This window comes from Sitophilus oryzae, unplaced genomic scaffold (assembly GCF_002938485.1).
Source record: "Sitophilus oryzae breed Bouriz unplaced genomic scaffold, Soryzae_2.0 scaffold_1604_pilon_pilon, whole genome shotgun sequence".
NCBI lineage: Eukaryota > Metazoa > Arthropoda > Insecta > Coleoptera > Curculionidae > Sitophilus > Sitophilus oryzae.
Genome location: NW_022146286.1, coordinates 713,388 through 736,880, shown reverse-complemented (window position 1 = coordinate 736,880; position 23,493 = coordinate 713,388). Strand labels below are relative to the sequence as shown.

Sequence of the window (23,493 nt, the reverse complement as noted above, 5' to 3'; positions counted from 1 at the left end):
ATATACCAACTCTTGACATTTTCAGTGCAAACAAAACTGTATTCTAAATTTCAATCTAGAGTGCCATGGCTGTGTTAAAAACATTTTTTTTTAATCAAGGAGCCTTGAAACAATAGTTTTGATCGTCTAATGTTTTTAGTGTCATGTCCTAACCAGTTAAAATATGCTTAAATCGTATTTTTAATCATATCTCAATTTTTTCAAATGGAACGAGGGTGGCTCATTAGCATATTTGGAAAAAGCATTTTTTTACGAATAATTTGGTACCACACACTTGGTATTTCGATTCAAATTGTCGTTATGAATTGCATGTTGCTATTTCAAATAAACCATATTCGAAAATGTTATAAGTTGACATATGTCTTGTCATCTTTGTCATATGTGTCATCCTATTCAGAGTGTCATTTTCTATAAAATAAAGTAACAAAACACCGAGGGTGCCATTTAAAAAGTTGCAGTGATTTCCGGTGAAACAGGAAGTGACCGAAAACAATTGAATACCGTCAATTAATCCTAATTTATGTCATAAACTAACATACCAAGTCTCGATTTTTTATCTGAAAAAATAAAAAAGTTATAGGGGGTGAGCCACTTTTGAGACGCACCCGGTATATAGATTGGGCTAATAAATGTCGTATTTTAAAGAAGAACTTGGTCAACTTTTACTAGTAATTGTTAATAACTAACGAGAGTAACATTTACTAAAAGTTGTTAAAAAAGTAATTATATTTTAAATTGAATCACCTCCTTATTTAAGCTCATCTACTCAATAATCTTTCAGACGCTACTGAGTATTGAACTGTTATTTTGTATTTACTGTGGGCCCTTTTCCTAGATAAAACAAAAATGCATTTTCAGGCGCTAAATTGCACAACATTCCAATACCACAGTGTGCTGATAGACCTTTTGGAAGCGACGCATATTTCGAGTGTATGGCCAGACACTTTACCTTCACGATCTATCATCAAAGTGGGACTTGCAAAATGGGCCCGAAAACTGATAAACGTGCAGTTGTAGATCCCCGACTAAAAGTATATGGAATACAGGGACTTAGAGTAAGTAAACAATTAAGAACTGTTTATCATGAAATCATTCAGTCTCAGGGCTTTTAAAAACCAATATCTGAAACGGTTTTACAGAGGTCAGTTCTCCATCTCCAATATTAGTCGTATCAAAGTTAATGGCATGATCGACTGTCCTCTCGGCATACTCATTGATGAGGTGACCTGGTATTTCCCCATCGTTCCCACAAAATCTGCATTTGTCGTATTTACTATTTTATATCTATTGAGGTGTTCATTAAAGAGACAGAGTCCTGTTGACAATCCGAAGACACCCCGTGACAATCCGAAGATTGATTTTACTTAAATCAATGAAAATCTTTAATTTTTCTCGGTCGTGACATTTCTTCGAGTGTCTTAGACCGTTGGAGAACTCTTGGAGAACTCCCATTCGGGGTTACGGATGGAGTCTTCCAAGTTCTTGAGTTCTGCTTTAAGTTTGTTTCCACTTCAGAAGCAAAACGGTTCTGGTCCAGTTAGTAGAGTGTGGCTAGATCATTTGCTTTTTTATTACCTTCTATACCTTGGGGGCTGACACCCAGAGTAGGATGACTTTATTTTCTTTGCCTAATTTGTTCTCTAGGCATTCTTTGACCAACTTCAAATTCGCTCTTAAGGCTGCTTTATTCTTGGATAAGATGGCTATTTTTTGTTTCCAACAGTTCCTGACAAAGATAAGTTGTACGCATCTTCCGATAGCGAGGTTTCTGCCTGCAGGATGCTGGAGTAGGTGCTGCAAATACTACTATCCCTGTACCTGCTGTAGTTTTGGAAGCATCGGTATACCACGTATGGAAACCCTAAGTATACCACGTTATGGAATTGTTTTTTACCTGCTGAGCAGACGTTTCTCCCTTCCCATTCTTTTTGTTGCTCAATACTACAATGAGGTGTTTCTCAAAGCTCAGTACTACAGTGAGGGTGTTCCAAGCTCATGAGATGACAATTCTCCCAGTACTGTTTCCGTCAATGACCATTCTAAATTTGTCGCATTGGCATATCTCCCAATGACAATATGCAATGGTCTTGGGCCTAGAAAGACTTCCATCGCTGCTGTTGGGCAGATTCTCATGGCTCCTGTGATGCAGATTAAAAGTGACGCGTTTAGGTCTACAATATACTGTAAAATATACGCAAAATCGATTTTTCAAAATTAAAAAAAAATCAAATAGGGGAACAAGCTTACTTTTAAAACTAATCAGACGTTTAATGTAAAAAAAAGTTAGTTTATAAATTAGATAAAAAATAAAAAATAATTATATATAATAATAAATTAAAGTTGTTTCAATTTTATTAAATGTGTATAATTTATTTCATAAAACAGGTGATGGACGCATCTGTGATACCAGAAATACCAGCCGCACACACTAATGCTCCCACATTCCTAATAGCAGAAAAGGGATCCGACATGATCAAACAAGATTGGGGCTTCAAAACTCAGTAGGACAACTTCAAAAATACGCTGTGATATATTTATTAAAATTAATTATAATTTCAATGCGAGACATGTTCAATAAATTAACACCCTCTATAGTATTTTGTTGTATAAAATTGGACAAGGAATGTTAATGTTAAACTGTCAAAGTCATATGAAATAATTCCATAATATTCTCAATTAGTAGATATAGTAACAAACCAGTAGTCCATATACAGTAACCTTTAAAAAGTTTGATACAAACCACAGTCTATTCATACCCATATTGCAAACTTTTTAGCGGTCGCTATATATTTGTAAATATGTAGTACGTATCTAGTATATAATAGTACCCAAGTACCCAAATAAAATTGACAATTTTTTAACGTTTCTTTGTTTTATTCTTTTCTACATTGTGAAGCAAACAATCGTGAGCAAAATAGTTTAAAGGTTGATTCTCACTATACCTTCCGTTTCCATTCCATATCCGTTCCATATTTTTTATTGTATTGACGCTATACGTAAGCTTCCATTCCGTATCAGTTCCATACTTTTATTGTACAATTTATATCATTACGAACGTTTTATTTTAAAAATTTGTATCTTTTGAAAAAGGTAATAGATTTAATTAAGAGCTAAAAGAATAAATAAATATCAGCAAAATCTTAACAGAACTGGTACAAATGTAAGAACGTAACAATGCTGTTTCCGATACGCTTCAGTCCGTCCGCCAAGAAAATGTATGGAAGGAAAGGATATGGAACGGATTGTCCTATTTATTTACATGCTATAATTTTTATGTAAACGGAAGAGAAACGGAAGGGAAACCTTTAACAGGCCTGTTTCACCTACGTAACCGTAGATGGAGCTAAAAGTAAAGTAGGGTTCTAAATAAAATAAAAATAGTATATTTAGAGAAAATTAAAAAGGCCTTAACCCCTACATGTGTGCCAAATTCTGCATTGAGTTCATCAGATCGAAGAAAAAGCCATCCGACGACCAGTTTCGGAGATATATCCCCATCATCAAGTTTGCTGGATCCTTCGATTTGATAAAGAAAACGCAGAAATCGCATTTGAGTACCAAAGGTACTACCACAGTAACAAAGTCTACACGATATCGCCATCTAGCGGCAGTTCGTACGAATCGTACCACGAAATAAAACCAGCGGCCTACTGGAACCAACAAGCTTGCTTTACTTACGTAACCATAGATGGAGGTAACAGCAAATTAGGTTTCTATACAAAATAAAAATAATATAGAGAAAATTAAAAAGGACTTAATTCTTACATGCTTGCTAATTTCTGCATTCATTAAGTTCATCAAACCAGAGGAGTTTTCCTTACGATGGCATACAACGCATGACATGCATTCTGCACTCTTTTTTTTTCCTAGGCATCGATCACCAGGATCATTAGCCATATACAACTCGTTATTGTTAATGATGCAATTACAGGAATCTATCTCAATATCCTTAAGGGGTTCACTCTTACAAGGACAATTAAAATTTAAAAATCTACATTGACATAAACATTTCAAGTTGAGTGACAAACAGATCAAAATAACTAAACACAAAAAATAGAGAAAACAAAAAAAACAACAAGAAAAATAGGTAATTATTTACATCACAGTATCACAGTTGGATTAGAGTATCACAGGCGAGCCAACCAGTTGGTGGTATATATTAATATCTTTCATAATTTCAAAATAATTTTAATTTTTTCCTCCTCAGTTAAATTTTCACGAATTTCACCACGTATATCGAATCTGTTTCTTTCTACCGTATATTGAGGACATGCATATATAATGTGAGTTACTGTCAACTCTACATCACATACTATGCAGATGGGAGGTATTTCTCCAATGTGCATAGTCTGATATGCATGAGGCACCGTAGTATGCCCAATACGAAGCAGACGCACTTTGGATCCATCAGCTCGTTCTAGTAAAAGACGTAAGGATGGGGTTGACGGATCTTGTTTTATTGCGCAAAGCTTTGAAGGTTTACCTGCCCACTCATCCTGCCATTCCCTTTCTGTTCTTTTATGCAGTAGTACTTTACGATCATATTTACTAATATAAGGGAAATCAATTCTAGCAGCTTGCTGAGCAGCTTCATCTGCCATTGTGTTGCCAAGTATATTAGTGTGGCTTGGGACCCAAACAAACGTGAGTTTGTTTCTCTTTTCGCTGCATTCTCGAATAAGCCTGTGAATTTTTTGTTTCAGAGGATCATGGACAAATATGTCATTTATTTTAGACACGATCTCTAAAGAGTCAGGAACAATAATTAAAACTCTAGATTGATTATATTCCTCAATGACATAGGATAAGGCTTTCCAGATCGCAAAATGTTCTGTGAAGAAAGTGGATGCTTCATGTCTTAAAGTCCATTGGAAAGCTGACCCGTTGGTAATAATTGTATATCCAGCACCAGGTTGTTTGTGTTTTGGAGCCATCAGTATAAATAACAATTTTTTCGTTGTACTGGTCTAGTATTTTCTGGGACTTTTGTTGATATATTTTAGGCGATGTGTCTTGACGTTTTAGTTTGTTCAGGTCTAATATTACTTCAGTTTCAGGTATTAGCCATGGAGGATTTTCGTAATGGATTTCATTGATTATCATAGGCAGGTTTCTCTCACTATATGGCTAGGATTTGCCAATGCCGAAATGAGGTAGGATTGCGCTAGCTTCCTCCTTCTATATTTAAGGGGCTCTATTTCCGCTTCAGCACATAGGCTAGTTGCGGGGCTTGTGTAAAAAGCTCCAAGAGCTTGCCTTAAACATGCATTTTGTACGCGGTCCAGGAGCTGTAAGGTTGATTTGCAAGCAGTAGAGTATACCACCGAGCCATAATCTATCTTCGAACGAAGAATAAGAAATTCGAATCTTCTTCTGCACTCTTACCCCAAAGCTTGCTCATTTTTTCAATGATGTAGAGGAAGCTATTACGAAATCTCTATTGACTGGCCTAAGAGCAAAACATATAGGGCAAAATAAATAAAATTACAAGCATTTCCACTAGTAGTGGGAACTATCGAATGAATACTATCGAAACATTCGATAGTTGCAATTCATTCGAATAATTCGATAGCTCGTAAGAAAACATTCGTCGAAAACTATTCGAATAAAAATTATCGAATAGATGCGTCATCTGCCTTGAAATATTGTATTCTAGTAATTCGGCAGCAAAAACCATTCATTTATAAAATTCATTCATTTATCAAATTCATTTATTCGTCAGGATCGATTTTAATAAAATATAAACTGGATTTTAGTTGTCGTCCGGCGACGTAGGTTTCTTTCCTAGAAACCCGACAGCGGTCGGTGGCAATCATATGCTATGAAAGAAGCCGGCATCTTTGATTTTTTGCGGAGTCAAATAAAGATAAGGACACATTATTTTTTTTATTGAGGTGCTAGTATTTACACAAAAAAATACATTATGAAGGGCGCTGTTGCCATATATTCGTATTAGTTGGTATTAGCAAAGAATATTATTCTTTAGCATTAGTTAGTTAGGGATAGTATGTCTATATGTTTTGCATTTTTTTATTAATATTCTGTTGTTACACTGCAATAATACTTTTTATTTTGGATGTAGGAAAATGATTTTTTATGTGTTTTTAAGCAAAGACTGGTTTAATAAATGATAATATCAGTAATAATTTGTTATACCTATTAACAACAAAATTTAACATCATTTAATAATATAAACATTTTTTTTAAGTAGTAGCAAAATATAAACAACAAATAGAAGTCAAAAAGTATTTATATGAGATCCTATTTAAAAAATAATATAGTCTCTAAATGGCAACGTTGGTTTATTAAATAATAATAATTACAGAACTAATTTGTTATATTAACAACAAATTTTAAAATCATGAAATATAAACATTTATTAATTTTCTAAGCATGCAGTGTAATGGAAGGAAAATATAAATAAAAAATTAGAAATCAAAATTATTTACATTACTTTTTATTACTTTATATTACTATTTAAAAAAAATAATTACTTTTACCGGCATTTACTTTAAAAAATAATTGAAATATTTCTTCGCAAAAAACTACATGTAAGAGAATTAGCATAAACAAAATACAAACATTGTCTTTTAAATTGGCACGTGTAAAACTTTCAATTTAATTTTCTCACCCCAAAATTTGAGTCTGATAACCATTTACTTAACCACATTACTTAAATATGATTATTAAGTTCAACTAATTCATATTATTAAAACATCTAAAATACAAATATGTATTTTTAAAATTAATTGTAAGTTCATCTCATCTCTCTTAAAAATTGCTACTTCTCAAAATCTCCCATTAAAAAAATGCAATCTAACCTAACCATAATACACCATATAAAATTAAATAATTGAAAGATCGGGCTACGGAAAATCACACAAATTTTCGGAAAAATTTTGACCACTTCGCACACAATCGTCAATTAAAAAAAACTACTATTTTACTATTTTAAATATTTTAATAAACGCAAAAATAGCACAGTATTTACAAGGCGAAGTTATAAAAATTTGGAAGAACTAATAATGCACTGACGCATACAAAAATCAAAGGAATACTAAATTTCATTTATCAAAAGCATTCGCTAGTCGTGGCGCAACGATAACCATTTAGTCGCACGGCGAGGTTGTCACATATGCTTTAGTATACAAATGAATGAATGATTTTATTCGAATAAAATCATTCGATAGTTGAAATCATTCATTCAGTAACCATTCGATAGTCTAATTCATTCGATAGTTCCCATCGCTAATTTCCACAACAGTTCAAAAATGTTGCCTGTAATTGTAAAATAATTAAATTTACATAAAACATTTTTTCGTAAATGTACATTAATTAGAAAACGAATCCAAATAACTTTTTAAGTACTTACTTCTTTGGAATGCACTTCAATTTATATTTAATAAGAGAATTAGAATTTACTCACGTCCATATATACAGAGTGGTTCAATCCAATTCCGATTTCCAAAACATATCAATATATTTTTAAATAATACAAAGTGGTCCATACTGTATTCCGGAAACTTCGGCAGCATATTCTGCAGATAAAAATAAATAAAAATGCTTGGTTTCGGAGATACAGGGTGTAGAAGTTTCATTTTTATTTCGATTCTTTCCAAATCATTTCTGAAGTAACCTTAATATTTGGATGAAAATTAACACGTTGAGTAGATAATTATTTGACTGAAATAATAAATATGGGAACTTTTTATTTTATTGAATTGAGGATAAAACAAATGAAAAATGATGATAAAATAGTTTCTGTTGAACTTTTGGCACAAAAACATTTGAAATTTATTATTTCAGTCTGATAACTATTTAGTCAACATGTTTAATTTATGTCAATGATGACAGGTATTCTCTTTCTGAGTTATACCTGAGTTATAACTCGATCATAGTCTCAGGGCTTTGAGAAAGCCAGTATCTGAGACGGCTCCACAGAGTGCTGAAGAAGTTTCCTCCATCCTCGACATCAGACGCCAAAGTTCATGGCACGAATGGTCGTCGTCTCGGCGCGCACTCAGTGATAAGGTGTTCTGTGCTTCCCCATTTTCCCCACAAAATCTGCATCTGCTGTTTATTTCTCAGTTTCAGCCTTACTGAGGTGTTCAAGTTGAGGAGACAGTGTCCTGTTAGAAAACCCCGTGACAATCCGAAGATTGCTTTTTACTTAAATCATGAAAACTTTTGATTTTTTTCTCGGTCATAAGTTCTATGAATCCTTGAGTGTCTTAGATCAAGTTGGAGGACACCCATTCCAAGTTACGGATGGAGTCTTCCAGATTCTTCAGTCCTGCTTTCAGTTGGTTCCCGTTTGGAAACAGAACGGTTCTGGTCCAGTTAGTGGAGTGTTCGCCTTTCCTAGCTAGATCATTTGCTTTTTTCATTGCCTTCTATCCCTTGGTGAGCAGGCACCCAGAGTAGGAGGACTTTATTTTCTTTGCCTAATTTGTTGAGCGAGCTTCTCTAGGCATTCTTGACCAACTTCGAATTGATGGTTACTGAGTTGATCGCGTTAAGTGCCGTTCATCGGATAGGATGGCAATTTCCTGTTTTCGATAGTTCCTATCCAAGATAAATTGTACGCATCTTCGATAGCGCAAATTTCTGCCTGAAGGATACTGGGGTAGGTGCTCATTGTCTGAGCATTCAGCTTTACCCAAATACTCCTATCCCTGTCCCTGCTTTGGTTTTGAAGCATCAGTATACCATGATGTGCGGTCTTTATATGCTGAGTAAGCGTTTCTTTCTTCCAATCCTTTTATTACTCAATACTACAGTGAGGGTGTTTCTCAAAAGTTGTAAATTTGGTATGTCATCCACTGGAGTTGGAGAAGTGGAATTTTCTTTTGAGGGTGTTCTAAGCCCTCCGAAAAATTTCCCAGTACTGTTTCCGTCAATTATCATCTTTAATCATTGTCGCATTGGCATAACTACTGACGACAATATGCAGTGGTGTTAGGTCTAGAATGACCTCCATTGTTGCTGTGTTGGACATGTTCTCATGGCACCTTGTGATGCAGATACATGCCAGTCTCTGTACTTTGCACAGGGTTTGCCTTGCTTGTAATGTTGCTCTAGTTTTGGCATTTAAGCAACTGCTCCATAAGTAATCATGGGGTCTTACTATCATGGTATACATCCAGCAATGTTAGGGGCGCAGCCCCACCTATTTCCCGCCAGTCTTCTGCATATCAGAGCCTTTGTGGCTTTGCTGGTAATGTTCTTAATATGCCTGTTCCAGAGAAGCTTACTATCCAGGGTTATTCCCAGATATTTCACTTCCTGTGATGGCAGTATTTCCTCTCCATCTAGATGGATTCTTTTCTAAGTTTTTCAAACTTCGCTTTCTGGTGAATGGGACTACTGGTGGTTTTATCTGAGCAATACTCAGCCCGACAGTCCTGCACCATCTCTCAGCGATGTGGAATCCTTCTTTGATAATGAATGCCAGGGTGCCTTCATGTTTCCCCCTGCAATGATGACTATGTCTGCGTACCCTATGCAGTGTATTCCCGCTAGAGTTCTTCCAGTGGAAGTTCATCCACTACCAAGCTCCACAGTAGGGGGAGGTCACCCACCTTGTGGAGTTCCTTGCGTTGTTTTGCACTGAATCACAGTTTTGGTACCTATTCAGCCTCTGCTGCTCGTGTTGAGAGCATTTCCCAAAACCAGCGAATTATGGTACTGTTCGCTCCCTCTTGTTTCAAGAGATCGCTTTGACCAATCTTGTGAGGTATATTGTCAAACGCCCCTGCAATGTTCAAGAAGGCACAGTGCTGTTTTCATACCTGTGCTTTGGTTTATAGCTCAGTTAACTGGTACAGAGCAGTTTCTGTGGCAGTTCTTTCATTTTTTACGTAAAAAATGTCTCTTGGTAAAAATCGCTACGAGCAACCGTTCTCAAGATATTTAGAATGGAAATAGTCAATACATGTCATTATTGACAAAAAATAAACACGTTGGTTGAGTAGATAATTATTTGACTGAAATAATAAATTTGGGAAATTTTAATTTTTTTAAATTAATCATAAATTTTTCTGCAAAAAAATGATGATAAAACAGTTTTTGTTGAACTTTTGACAGAAAAACTTTGCAAATTTTTTATTTCAGTATGATAACTATTTAGTCAACATGTATAATAATATATGTCACTGATGACAGGTATTGATAATTTTGATTCCAAATATCTCGAGAACCATTACCCAAAGCGATTTTTACCAAGAGGCCTTTTTTACGTCGTAAATGTATATTTTTCACTCAGTAGTTTTATGCAGGTACGGACGAAAAGTTATTAGTCTTCAAACCAGTTAAAAAATATGTAGGTGGCGCCCTCTACAAGCAGGAGTCATATTGACATCAAAATCAATTTTGATGTCTATCAATGAATGTTGAATCATTTTTTTTTTGATATGAAAAATTGACAACAATTTTTCATATCAAAAAAAAACTCCCAGACACCAATTTTCATCCAAATATTGACGTTACTTCAGAAATTATTTGGAAAAAATTGAAATAATAATGAAAATTCTACACCCTGTATCTCCGAAATTCAGCATTTAAGGACATACATTTAAACGAACTTTTTTACTTATTTTTATCTGCAGGATATGCTGCCGAAGTTTCCGGAATACAGTTCGGACCACCCTGTACATCGGAAATTTTGAAAAAGTCAAATATTATCTCCCCAGATGATTTTATGCGAAAATTGTATTAGACTTTTTTAAAGAGGCGTTAAAGTTGTACTTTCGTCTCATTTGGAATAGTCGATTAATAAATAATACGATTAATAATATACGATAATAAATAAAATCGATTGGCCCAAGTCACTCCAGATGATTGGGTAAATCAGTCATCTGTATGATGTATGTATAATTTTTTTTTATAAAAATAATACAATCAAACATAGTCAGGTCTAACATTAGTGATACTCACCCTGTATTAACCTTACTTTCTAACTATATAATTAAAATAAACTTATATAAGTCTGCCAAATAAATTAACAATGCATATTGCTTCTAAATACCCATCAAATCTCTATAAACTGAAAACCGCAAAATGAAGTCCATTGTGAGTATATCTATCATTAGCAAGTGTTCAATTTAACTAATAAATAATGTTTATATTCATTTTTAGATTATAATTTCCATTTTTGTGACTCTGGCTTTAGCATCGCCGCAAGGGAGAACATCCAAAACCTACGTACCTAGCGAATATGAAAGGCATCAGAACGAAGCTGCAAGGTAGTACTTTTTTAACCAACCTATTATCCATGGATGAAATACCGACAATAGACAATACTGTTTTTTCGCCGAAAAATTAATAGACGCATGAAATAAAATTCAAAATATTTTTTTTTCATCAAATATTAGGATTTTTGGTAATTTTTTTAGCTAGGACTATTTTTAACTAAACAAAAAAAATATTTTAAAACAAAAAATATTATTTGTTGTGTGTTGATTGCATACTATTCACTCAAATCCAATGCACTGACTGTTCCGCTTTAAAAATTAACATACTTTTAGCAAAATAGCACAAAATGTTCACAGTTAAAATAAAAGCACGGTATAGGACACCGTATATTAATATTTACTTTATGATAAATTTACTTGCAGATATCAATTTTCGTCAAACATCGATGATCACATAAGCGACTTGACCCATCAAAGGTCAGAAGAAAGGGATGGGCTGTCTGTTAAAGGAATGTATTCTTACAGCGATGGATATTACAAAAGAACAGTACATTATGTAGCTGATGACAAAGGATACAGAGTGTTAAGGTAATTCCAAGTTAACAAAATATAGCCAAAAATCTGCATCCAAAATTGCGATCTGGGTATGCCTAAATGTTAAAATGATTTAAATGATTTTAAATATGCACCATAACTATTTTTTCTTTATTTTTACATCTCAGTTCTTTAATATCCGCATAGGATTATATTCAACGAAGCTTGCCCCAAAATTTTCAAATATGCAGGGTGTTTCAGATATAAAATCCATACCAAAGTTTATTTTTTCTTATGGAACACCCCGTATTTAATTTTTAGACTCTTGAACCTAAAAAACGGCATCTACATATACTATAAAATGCTAATATTTATCTGTGTCGTCTCTACTGAAGTAACGCTTGCTCTAGAAAGTTGCTTTTTTTTACTAAAAGATAGCAGCTAATTGGCTCTTCTAAAAACTGTCGTCGCCGGATTTTTTGTTTTTCATTTAATTAAAATAAAATTAAAATGTATTTTTTTCCCTGATGTCGTGGCGGATGCGCCAGGCTTCAACCAGTTTATTATAAGGGTCAAATATGTTTAAAAGCTTTGGTTTTGGAGATATTTAAATATGTATGCTATAATAAAAAAGATGGTTTGATAAACACCCTGTACGTTACTTTTCAGAATTAATTCTTTTGCTGAATTTTAAGCTAGAGAAATAACTTAACTGAAAAATTTGATTGTTCCTTAAATTTATACAGGGGTATCAAAAATTGCTGGTCTATTTTAAATATTTATTTTACGTAAAAATTTCGTGATTTCAAACCAAACACCCTGTACCTTCTTAAATAAATTGATACAGATCTCAATGCACTTCCAAACTATATTAGGTTGTAAGTTTTTGAATAAAAAGCAATTTTTCTATAAAAAGACAACTAAGGTAACTGGTGCCATAGCAATTTGTTAGTGATGATAGCTGTTTTCAAAATCGAAAAGTCGTTTATCGAGTATATTTAAATTTATAGCAGTTTACTTCATTTAATTTACCTACAATAGAAGAAAAATTAAGAAGCATCCGCTCGAGAAAAAACGGCGTCAAAGACGGCTAGGAAATGACAATCGATAACAATTTTGACGAAGTCATAAATTGACATAAAACTTGTCAGAAACTAATACTCATTATCGAAATATTAAAAAAGGGTAGAATGTTTCCAGACACACAACTCTATTTCTAAAAACTTTTTTTTCTCGAATTTTAAACTACACAATTTAAAAGTTATTTCTACCCAATATAAAAATAAATTAGAACCTTCTTAAGGCCAAAATGGCAGCAAACGCCATTAATAAATAAGGAAGAGTACGGACCAAGTAAATGACGGCTAGAGGTTGACCTCGCTAAAATTATCATCGATTGTCATTTCCCAGCCGTTTTTTTTTTTGATCGTATGGTACACTCCAGAGAGAATTTCAATATACACAACTTCGGTGTAAAAATATATTTGAGCCATCCTATATGTCTATCAAAAATAATATTAAATTTACATTTTTTTTTCAATTATTCAGAATGGAAGCAGTACCTTTGGACGGACCCCATGTTGATCTAGCTGGTACAGCCTCCGTAAACTCAGCTGCACATGGATCCCATCTGGCTTATAGAATTCAAAGTATACCTGTTGAAGGACCTGTATCCAAAGTTGTTGACACGCAGTAATCAATATTAAAATTCGCTCTATTTTAAATTGTGTAATTATTGTAAAAAACTCGTAAATAATAAAACATATTTTACTATATTTTACTGCATTTTACTGCGCATCGTCGTTGGAAACATTCGAAATCGCATGCAAATTTCGAACTGTCCAAATATTGGCTCCCCTGTTAAATTTTTTCAAGCCAAAATTGAACAATTTTGGAGAAGTTGATTTTAACTAATTTAAGAGACTATTTTTAAATAAAACGTGATAAAACTGAACAGATAACAATGCAAAACTAGGCAAATAAGTTTTCAACTTATGATTTTATTATTGCCAAGTGTAATTTGTTGTACTACACTACCACCTTATAGTGCCTAGGGTTAGTGTCACTGAAATGCATTTCGTAATTTAAAACATCGAATTTTCAATTTCGATTCGAATTAGGCAAAAACCTATAGTAAATATAACGTGTTGTCATCGTGTTGTCCACTAAATAAATACAAGCTGCCTTACCAGTGGAAATTAAAATAACTATGGTTGCACATCATAATACGACTACCAGCAAACTCCATAAGACGACGCATGGTGTCGTTGATGACGTGCAACGAAAGTTGTTTTAATTTTCCTTGATATACCATATTTAATGAGATATAATAGCGCCACGCATAGCTTCATAGTATTCCGAATAACCCTCATTTCCTCTATCTAATTCAGATAGAAATTTGAATGTTGCAAGTTAAGATTATTTCCAAGTGTACAGGGTGGGTCAAATTCGAGGCTTTTAAAGGGAAACACCCTTTTCTATAGAAGATAGACAAAAACTAATATCGGTGTCTGGTTCTGGTCTCTAATTTTTGTCAAAAACATGATGGTGAAAATCGCATATCGATATATGTTACCGTTTCGGAGTTACGGGGTGTTTTTCAAAAATATGCATTTTTAACAAATCGCTGTAACTTTTTTGCTATGCAAAAATTTTGCATTTTTATGAAAACATTTCCAAAGCACCTTTTTACGTAGAATTTAATGGTTTAAGTATATTTTCTTTTAAATTAATAATTTAAGAACTATCAACAGAAAATTTGATTTTTTTATATGGGACACCCCATATATTTTTAGTTTATTGGAAAGAATTTAAAATTACCTTTCCAAAAATATAACACACTTGATATTTTGCTCGATTCCTCTTCGAGATATAGAGTATATAAAAATTCGCCCGCTTTAAATAAGTAGGCTTTGAATGGCACCGGCTGTAATGCAAAAAAAATTCTAGCTGTGAGCATCAATTAAAACGAAAATAATATTTGCTACGAGAGATGCAAATTATAACAATTTAAAATATATTTAACCAACATCAACACATTTAAACTATATCTAATAACAACAATAAAAATAAATAGCAAACCAAGACATGAAATTTTGCTACAGGTGTTCGACATATCGACCGTCTTCTGTTATGGACAGACGGGGCAGTTTTTGAATATTTCTCGCGGAATTCATTAACTCAGTAGGGGTGAAAGATACCCGCTCATAACTGCTAAGTATTTTTAATTCTTGTCTAGATTATAGGGAAAAATAAGAAACCTTTATTCTTCCGCAAATATATCCATAGGATTAGATCCATGGGCATAGGCGGCCTCGACGGCCAACGGCTGGGATCTTGGTTAGCTATCCAAATATTCTTGAAATTGGCTGCAAAAATTTGCTGATAACTTCAGCGTTCAGAGGCGGTGCGTCGCGTCTCTTGCTGGAAAAATAGGTTTTCGAGTTCCATTAAGGACATATCATCAATAAGGGGTCCAAGCCTACTACTTAAAAGTGGCGAACTTTTAAAAATTCTGTATTTCGAAGGGGATTATAACAAAATATCAAGTGTGCTATATTTTTGGAAAGGTAATTTTAAATTATTTTCAGTTAATTAAAAATATAGCGGGTGTCCCAAATAAAAAAAATTTCTGTTGATAACTCTTAAATTATTAACTTTAAAAAAATTATACTTAAACCATTATATTCTACGTAAAAAGGTGCTTTGGAAATGTTTTCATAGAAATACAAAATTATCCATAGCAAAAAAGTTACAGCGATTTGTTAAAAAGGCACATTTTTGAAAAACACTCCGTAACTCCGAAACGGTAACAGATATTGATGTGCAGTTTTCACCATCATATTTTTGATGAAAATTGAGCTCCAGACACCGATATTAGTTTTTGTCTATCTCCTATAGAAAAGGGTGTTTCCATTAAAAAGCGTCGAATTTGACCCACCCTGTACAAAGTGGTCACAGATATTTAGTGCCATACCTGCAGGCCTGTTGGATACAGCAAAACACTTTTTAAATCAAGGAGTTGTAAGGTTCACCTAAACAGCCAAAAAATTTAAAATTTTAGGAAATTAAAGACGAAAAATTAAATATCCTTGAATACACTAATAGAAGGATTATATCAAATAGTTATGCTTTTTTAATTTCTAATAATCCGACGGTAAGATTTTTAAGAAATATTTTGACAACAATTTTTATCCGATAATTTTAACTAATCATCCGACGTCGTATAAAGTTAAATTTTGTTTAACTTTTGTACGATATCGTGTTTTTTAACCTCACTTTTTTTTAAAACATTTGTTTTTAAAAACAAGTTTAGTGGGAAGTGGGCAATTTCGGGATATTTGGCGAGGAAGTTATTTTTATAAGTGTTTCTCCAATAAAACATGACATGGATCTCTATTCAGCGCAGCAGAAAAATGTTAAAACTGTCAAATTTCGGAACGAACTTTCGGATGTATGTGACAGGCTTTTTTTATTTCACACGATAACTTCAAATTTCGGATGTCGTACCATCGGATTTCGGATGCATGAGACTCCGACTTTATATCAAATAGTTATGCTTTTTTAATTTCTAATAACTAATATTAAGATTTTTAAGAACTGCGTTCTACACCTATTTTATGGCATCATATGTTTTAATTATCTATACAATTCGTGATCATAATTTTAAATACTTAGCATATTCCATATATAAAAATGATTTCTTAATACAGCGAATTTAAATAATGTGTAAACCTAAAAAAATCCTCGCTATATAGTATTTACAATGTCAATCAGTGGCGTTTCCTCAGAAAGTGCACATATGCACTTGAACCCCCTCAAATTTAATGGCAAATGCAAAGCGACACCCCCAAATTTAATAGCAAATGCAAAAAATGGCTTTAAATAGCAAAACACTTTTCGTATTAATTGAATTTATTCCAAAAACGTTTCGTCATAGAATTTATTAAAAATACCAGACTTTTTCCAATTAATAACCCCCCCCCCCATAAATCTATAGACATTAATTACAATAATGTGTGGTTTGCTGTTATATTTTGTACAAAAATACAAATTATACAAGGTGTCCCAGAAATAAGTGCAAGTATTTCAACTGGTAGTATAGTTCAACCCCAGAAACACGCCTATAAGTTTTTTTTCGCGAAAAAAAAAATTGAAAATTCGAAATTTTTGGAAATTTTTTAGTTTTTAGTTAAAAAAACATAATTTCTTGATAATATGGCAACATAGGTATTAGATTAAATTTACAAGAAAAAAAATTCAGAAAAGGTCAGTGGTTCTCAAATTTTAGCAAAAATTCATTATTTTCTAATTTTCAAAGTAAAATAACTCCGTCATTTTGGACTTATTAAATGGGTACCCCACCCCCATTTTTTATTAAATACTTAAATTCTACGTAAAATTTTATGAATTTTGATATTAAACACTCTATACCAAACATTTAATTATTCAAATTCGGCCAATATTATACAGGGTGTCCCAGAAATAAGTGCAAGTATTTGAAGGGTTGGGATGATCTCGATAAAAGAAACATATTTTCTTTTTATCGTTTTTCAAATAAGTCGAAAATAACGGAGTTATTTTCCTTTGAAAATTTCCAAAAAAATATATTTTTTGCTAAAATTTTAAGAACCACTGGATCTTTTCTGGATTTCCTTTTTTGTAAATTTAATCTAATACCTATGTTGCCGTATTATCAAGAAATTATGTTTTTTTAACTAAAAAAAAATCAAAAAAATTTTTCAAAAAATTTCGAATTTTTAATTTTTTTTCGCGAAAAAACCTCATAGGCGTGTTTCTGGGGTTGAACTATACTATATAATGCTACAAATGATGCTACAAATTCGAGGTACGAGCATTGGTATCTCGGAAACCATAATAGATACGAAGATAGTTAAATTGGGGCAAAGTTGCTCCTTGGCATGTCCACCAAGATGCCATCAAAAAAGTTTCAAAAATTTTTCAAAATATTTCGAATTTTCAATTTTTTTTTCCGCGAAAAAAACTTCATAGGCGTGTTTCTGGGGTAGAACTATACTACCGGTTAAAATACTTGCACTGATTTCTGGGACACCCTGTATAACACTCGAACATTAAATTGTTCGAATGTCATAGCTGTCATGGAATTGAGCGATTAAAAAATTATCATAAATCATTTTTTTTTCAAACAGAAACCCAGTTTTTTATTACACTATTGTAAAGGTTTTTCAATTCCTGACTTTTTGATTATACATGTTCCTAAACCTAAAATAAATGGTTTTTAAATTATTTAAGATTTAGACTATTAAAATTGCTCTATGCCCACGACATGGACGTGTAACTATTTCTTTTCTCAGATTTCTGTTTTCTGTACCCCTAATCCATTGAACCGCGCGCCGCTACTGATACCAATCAAACCTGTTCGGAAGAGTAGTCGACATTCGCGGTCATAGACTTGAATTTAATTTAAGAACAAAATAAACATCGGGTCAGTAATCATACCATCAAATTTCAAGTAACTCGTCTCGCAATCAAGCTTTTACCGCATTCCTACCTATACTTGCACTCGATAAACGCACTTGACCATCTCGAAGAAACATTTCTGTTGCAAGCAAATTATCAATAACAAGAAGAAAGTGACGTTAGTGAAGAATTTTAAAGCATAAGTTCAAGTTTACATCAATAAGTATTATCTAAATTTAATGACTAACTAATAACAATAACTTTACTATGTCTTTATAGTCAGTATTCAGTCTACCAAGTTAATTCGTTAGGGTTGTAAGTTTATAGTGATGAGTTATTTTAATTTAAAAACAATTTTCTGTTTGGCGGTGCTCGTAGTGCATTGTGAATGTTTTTATAGTGGATATGTGACCAATCATAGTTACTTTCGAAGTCAAAATTTGGAAGTTTTGAGTACGTTAAAAACCGGCCATTTATATCAAGGTAAGTTTGTTAAAAAAATATGTTTTAATGATGATCGCTTGTCAAAAACTAAGGGGAGTTTTCATATAAAAATTTTCGATGTGACGTTTACCTTTATATTATACAGGGTGTCCCAAAAATAAGTGCAAGTATTTTAAGGGGTGGTAGATCTCGATAAAAGAAACACATTTTCTCTATATCGTTTTTCAAATAAGTTCAAAATAACGGAGTTATTTACTTTGAAAATTTCCAAAAAAATATTTTTTGCTAAAATTTTGAGAACCACTGGATATCTTTTCTGGATTTTCTTTCTTGTAAATTTAATCTAATACCTATGTTGCCATATTATCAAGAAATTATGTTTTTTATAACTGAACTAAAAAAATTTACAAAAAATTTTTCAAAAAATTACGAATTTTCAAAAAAAAATTTCGCGAAAAAAACCTCATAGAGTAACCCTCATAGTGTTTCTGGGGTTGAACTATACTACCAGTTAAAATACTTGCACTTATTTCTGGAACACCCTGTATTATTTGATTATACAGGGTGTCCCAATATTCAGTGGATATAGAACTACTATGTAATTTTAGAATTAAAATAAGTCCATTGGACACAATTTACCTCTATACAAAAGTGCTTCGTTTGTCCGTTAGAGGGTATCAAACTTTAAAAATATAAACACATTTTTTAAGTTATTTTAAAAACCGTTATTCCGATTTGAATGATATTTTGGCTGTCTATGTTTTGCTAAGCGTATCTCTATAGGTATTAGTATTATTCAAATTATTAAGTAATCAGTCATGAGAAAATTAACATAAACAGAAGCAAAGAAAGATAGGAAAATTAAAATTCTAAAATCAAATAACATAAACCAACTTGACTAAATTTGAGAAAAAAAAAACTAAAAATATTAAATTAAAAATACAAATATCTATTAAAACATAACAAATTATAACTAATACATTGAACAATATGATACTAAATAATAAAATAATATATATAAACTTCAATAATTGCTAATAAATATTATAGGAACTTCAAAAGAAATTCAAAGGTATAAGACATACTAATTTTTAATCACTAATTTTTTAGAAGAGTTTGATTTCGGCCGCCAGAAAGTATCAATGGGCTTTGGTGTGTAACAAAAACCTTTTTTTTTAATTAATGTTACGGAGTCCCGAAAGTACCGAAAGAACCGGGAATTAATAATTTCGAGTCCCGGTTCTTTGATGTCTCAAAAGAACCAGGAATTCCCGGTACATTCGGTACCGCAATTTTCCGGTTCTGAACCCTAGTCAACATTGTAGTTCATTAAATTTAGATGCACAAAAAAAAAACAAAAAGAAGTCCAGAAAACAATATTATAATACCATGGAAACGCGTTTTGATTTTTAGGACTTCCTTAATAAAAAAATGCAACCATATGTTCATGTTTTTTTTTTAATTTTCTCGAAAGCGGTACGAAAATTTGGAAAAATATAAACAGAATTAACCATTTTAGAAAAAGCAAAATTTTTATGAAGAATGCATTTTTCCCAAAATGTCCATAATAATAAAGGCTTTCCTCTTGTAAAGAATATCTGGAGACATACTGTATATTGAATCGTCAACAAAGAACTATACATAGTGAATCTTAAATAAATGGAAATATTTTTAGGGGTAGTATATTTCGACCCTTGAAAAACAATTATAAGGTTTTTTTCGAGAAAAAAAATTGATAATATGGAATTTTTAACTAAATTTTTAAATAATTTTGAACATTGGGTTCATTATTTAAGGTAAACGTGCATTCGTCAGTGAAACGTGTATTGTGTACGTATCCGTGTTTGCTCTTTCCATCATATCAAAACAAAACGCCTGCCGCCGTATTTCGTCCCCATCTCGGAGCTCTTGGTGCTTTTCATATTTGAAGGAATAGTATTTATGTCGTTTCACAATTCGAAACGCTGTAGTGTGATCTATTCCTATTTCACCCTCAAGTTTCCTTGTGCTGATCTTTCCATCGTTCTCTTCCACGCACAATAAAACTTCCAAGTCGGTATCATTTCTTGCATCTTCTCTTTGTTCCTGCCTTGCTTCACAACTGCAGTTATTTATTAGGGTACCTTTGGTCTCAAATCTCTGGATATTCCTTGCGATTATAGATTTTCCAGGTATCGGTCTATTCGGATACAGAGCAGCAAACATGTCCGACACCTTTTGATAACTATTTCCTTGATAATCCCATTTAATCATCAATACTTTTTTTTCGGTAGTGTAATTCATGGCTAATATTTTCTTTATGTAGGTATGAGTTTTTAATAATAATAATAATAAAGCGCTAAATAGATAAATTTCTGAAATTACAACTTCATTTGACAATTATCTTTTACCTTGACTGGTGCTCATAAGTAAATACAGGGCCATAAGAAAGGAGAAATATTTAAAAAGAAATCGGCGATAACTCGTAAACGGGCTTTACAATCAAAAATATCTAAAGTTATTCTTTTGAATGTGGGTTTTAGTGCTCTTCAATAAACCTAAATAGAATTATTCTCTAAAATAATTAGGGAAGCCAATAATTGACCCCATTAAAATTTACATGGGATTTCCTATGTTCCGCTCGACGATGCAACACCCGGTATAGTTTGCTTATTTCATTAAAAAAATTTTTTTTTTAAATATTATTTGTTAAAAAGAACCAATTAATATGAACCTAGAATTCAAACTACATTAATTGACTGTTTACGTTGATTAATAATAATTGCTCCAAATACTGAATTTGCACCAAAAAAAATGAATTTTGTAGGTATACAGTGTGATAAAAAGTAACACCTTATAAATTTTATTTTATTTTTTTGACGAATGCTTATTAATATTATAACAACAGAGACATTCATTTTCATAATCTATTATTATATTGATTTCTGAGTCAAATCCACATTAACTTAGAATAATTTATTAATTCAAACAGGTATGTAATTAACTAAGTTTTGGGAGGAAATAATGGTGGTAATTATTTTTGAATAGTATTTTGTACATATATAGCTTTAAAAAAATCTAAAATGTTAATATTCCATCGGTATAGTGATAAATGAGGTCTAAATTATAAAAAATGCATTTTCTACGAAAACTTGAAGAGATAGGTAAAAACTGGTACGATACGATTTGATAGACAATTAAATTGTGCATCTGAATCACGTAACATATATAGGGTGTTCCATTTAAATTAAACAAGTTATTGCCGTTTAAAGCTAGTAATTATTTAATATAAATTTTTGGACACTCTGTATAAGGACGTATAATTTTTATTTTTTTTTATTATTGTAACACAATATCTGATCAATAATCTTCAGTTAATATGTAGTATTAAAAACTTTGATATCCTTGGAGAAATGAAGCCTGAAATTTTTTACTCCTATTTCACAAAATTGAAAATATTTCAAAAACGGGAAGGTTTGAGTGTGATAAACCTTAATCAAATTTATCTTTATTTTAATCGTAGAATCTAAAAATAGAATAACATACAGGGTGTTCCATTTAAAAAAATGCAACTATAATATTTTTTACTTATTTGGAACACTCTGTATCTTTTCAAATTATTTTTAAATTGTAACTCTAATAGTCCTTCAACGAACCCAAAACTTACAATTTGTAAAAATCTAATCGTTTAGCTACAATACTCCGTGTCGTATGTGGTGAAAAACCCTAGAATTAGAAGTTTTTCTTTAACCGCTCAACGGAGAAAGGAAAATAAACAATTAAAGTCATTATTAGTAATCCCATTAGAGAAACATACTAAACTCGAAATTAATAAGCAGTAGGCGCCACTCAATATCGTGAAGAAAAAGTATTCAGAAAGTAAAAGTCCGAGGTTTTAATCAATGGAAGCAAAATCTACAAACTACAAAATAGTATATTGTTTTATTAGGAGTAAATATGAGATACAGCTATTAATATTATTGCCGAGGACGATTCCATTAAAATATTTTTAATATTGTAATGATCCAGGTTGTACATCAGTGAATAAATGTCAACTTAATTAATTTAAACAGAACAATGCTACATTCCATTGCTCTTCATTTAACACAGATCTGGCTAACCTTGCCTAATTTTTTATTAAATTTATGAGCATATTATATATGTAGATGATGACCCATAAATTGTAATAAAATTTAATATTTTTTCTCAAAAAAATACCATTGCAAGCAGACTCAGATCTCAGATTGTCTAACACAATACCGAGTGTTTCTCAAAAGTGGCTCACCCCTATTACTTTATTTATATTTTTATTTTTTTCAGGTAAAAAAAAACAGATTTGTATTCAATTGTTTTCAATTTTTCAAGTTCTGAATTACAACTTTTGATTTTTAAATGACAGCTTCGATATTTTTTTACTTTATTCGAATTGTAAGATGACACTCTGAATAGAATGACATAACATGGCGGCCACTATAATAATATAAAGTACTATTTTTAGATGCACCTCCTACTAAGGAAGAAGAATTTGATTTCATCGTGGTGGGCTCGGGATCTGGAGGGGCCACGGTAGCTAATAGACTATCGGAAATTCCTAACTGGAAAGTGTTACTCCTGGAAGTCGGGGATGTACCCACACCTCTGATAGAAGTGCCAGTTTTTGCATCGGTATTTCAGTATACGAAATTGGACTGGAGTTACTGGGCAGAACATGAGAATGGATCATGTTGGGGTAAGTTTTGAAACATTTCGTTTAGGATCAGATCAGGTAATTTAAAAATAAATAAAACCATCTTAAGACTTAAAAATACACACGGTGTCCCATATAAGAATACACACTACGAAGAAGTATTAATGGAATATGTAGGCCAATATCGAATCTGAAATTCAGCACAGGATTAGCAGC

General features: G+C 32.2%; 3 protein-coding genes across 3 annotated transcripts in view; 2 read left to right on the top strand and 1 right to left on the bottom strand.

Moving 5' to 3' along the window:
- The window catches only part of LOC115879984 (glucose dehydrogenase [FAD, quinone]-like), a 36,073-nt gene extending 33,312 nt beyond the window's left edge, over positions 1–2,761 (top strand). Inside the window, exons 11-12 of the mRNA XM_030897057.1 lie at positions 859–1,055; positions 2,386–2,761. Of these exons, the coding sequence (XP_030752917.1) occupies positions 859–1,055; positions 2,386–2,505 (317 nt within the window). The 3' untranslated portion in view covers positions 2,506–2,761. The remainder of the gene's footprint in view (positions 1–858; positions 1,056–2,385) is intronic.
- Positions 1–23,493, bottom strand: part of LOC115879988 (flotillin-2) — a 398,348-nt gene that overhangs the window by 317,514 nt on the left and 57,341 nt on the right. The gene's annotated exons all lie outside the window — the stretch shown is intronic.
- LOC115879993 lies at positions 11,021–13,465 on the top strand. Its single transcript, XM_030897073.1, has 4 exons — positions 11,021–11,070; positions 11,137–11,243; positions 11,616–11,780; positions 13,275–13,465. Exons 1-4 carry the CDS (start codon positions 11,059–11,061, stop codon positions 13,420–13,422), a joined length of 432 nt encoding a protein of 143 aa, XP_030752933.1. The 5' UTR covers positions 11,021–11,058; the 3' UTR covers positions 13,423–13,465.

Coding starts and splice junctions, on each gene's coding strand:
- LOC115879993 (XM_030897073.1), top strand. Junction 11,244..11,615: donor CATCAGAACGAAGCTGCAAG/GTAGTACTTTTT, acceptor ATTTACTTGCAG/ATATCAATTTTCGTCAAACA. Junction 11,781..13,274: donor AAAGGATACAGAGTGTTAAG/GTAATTCCAAGT, acceptor TCAATTATTCAG/AATGGAAGCAGTACCTTTGG.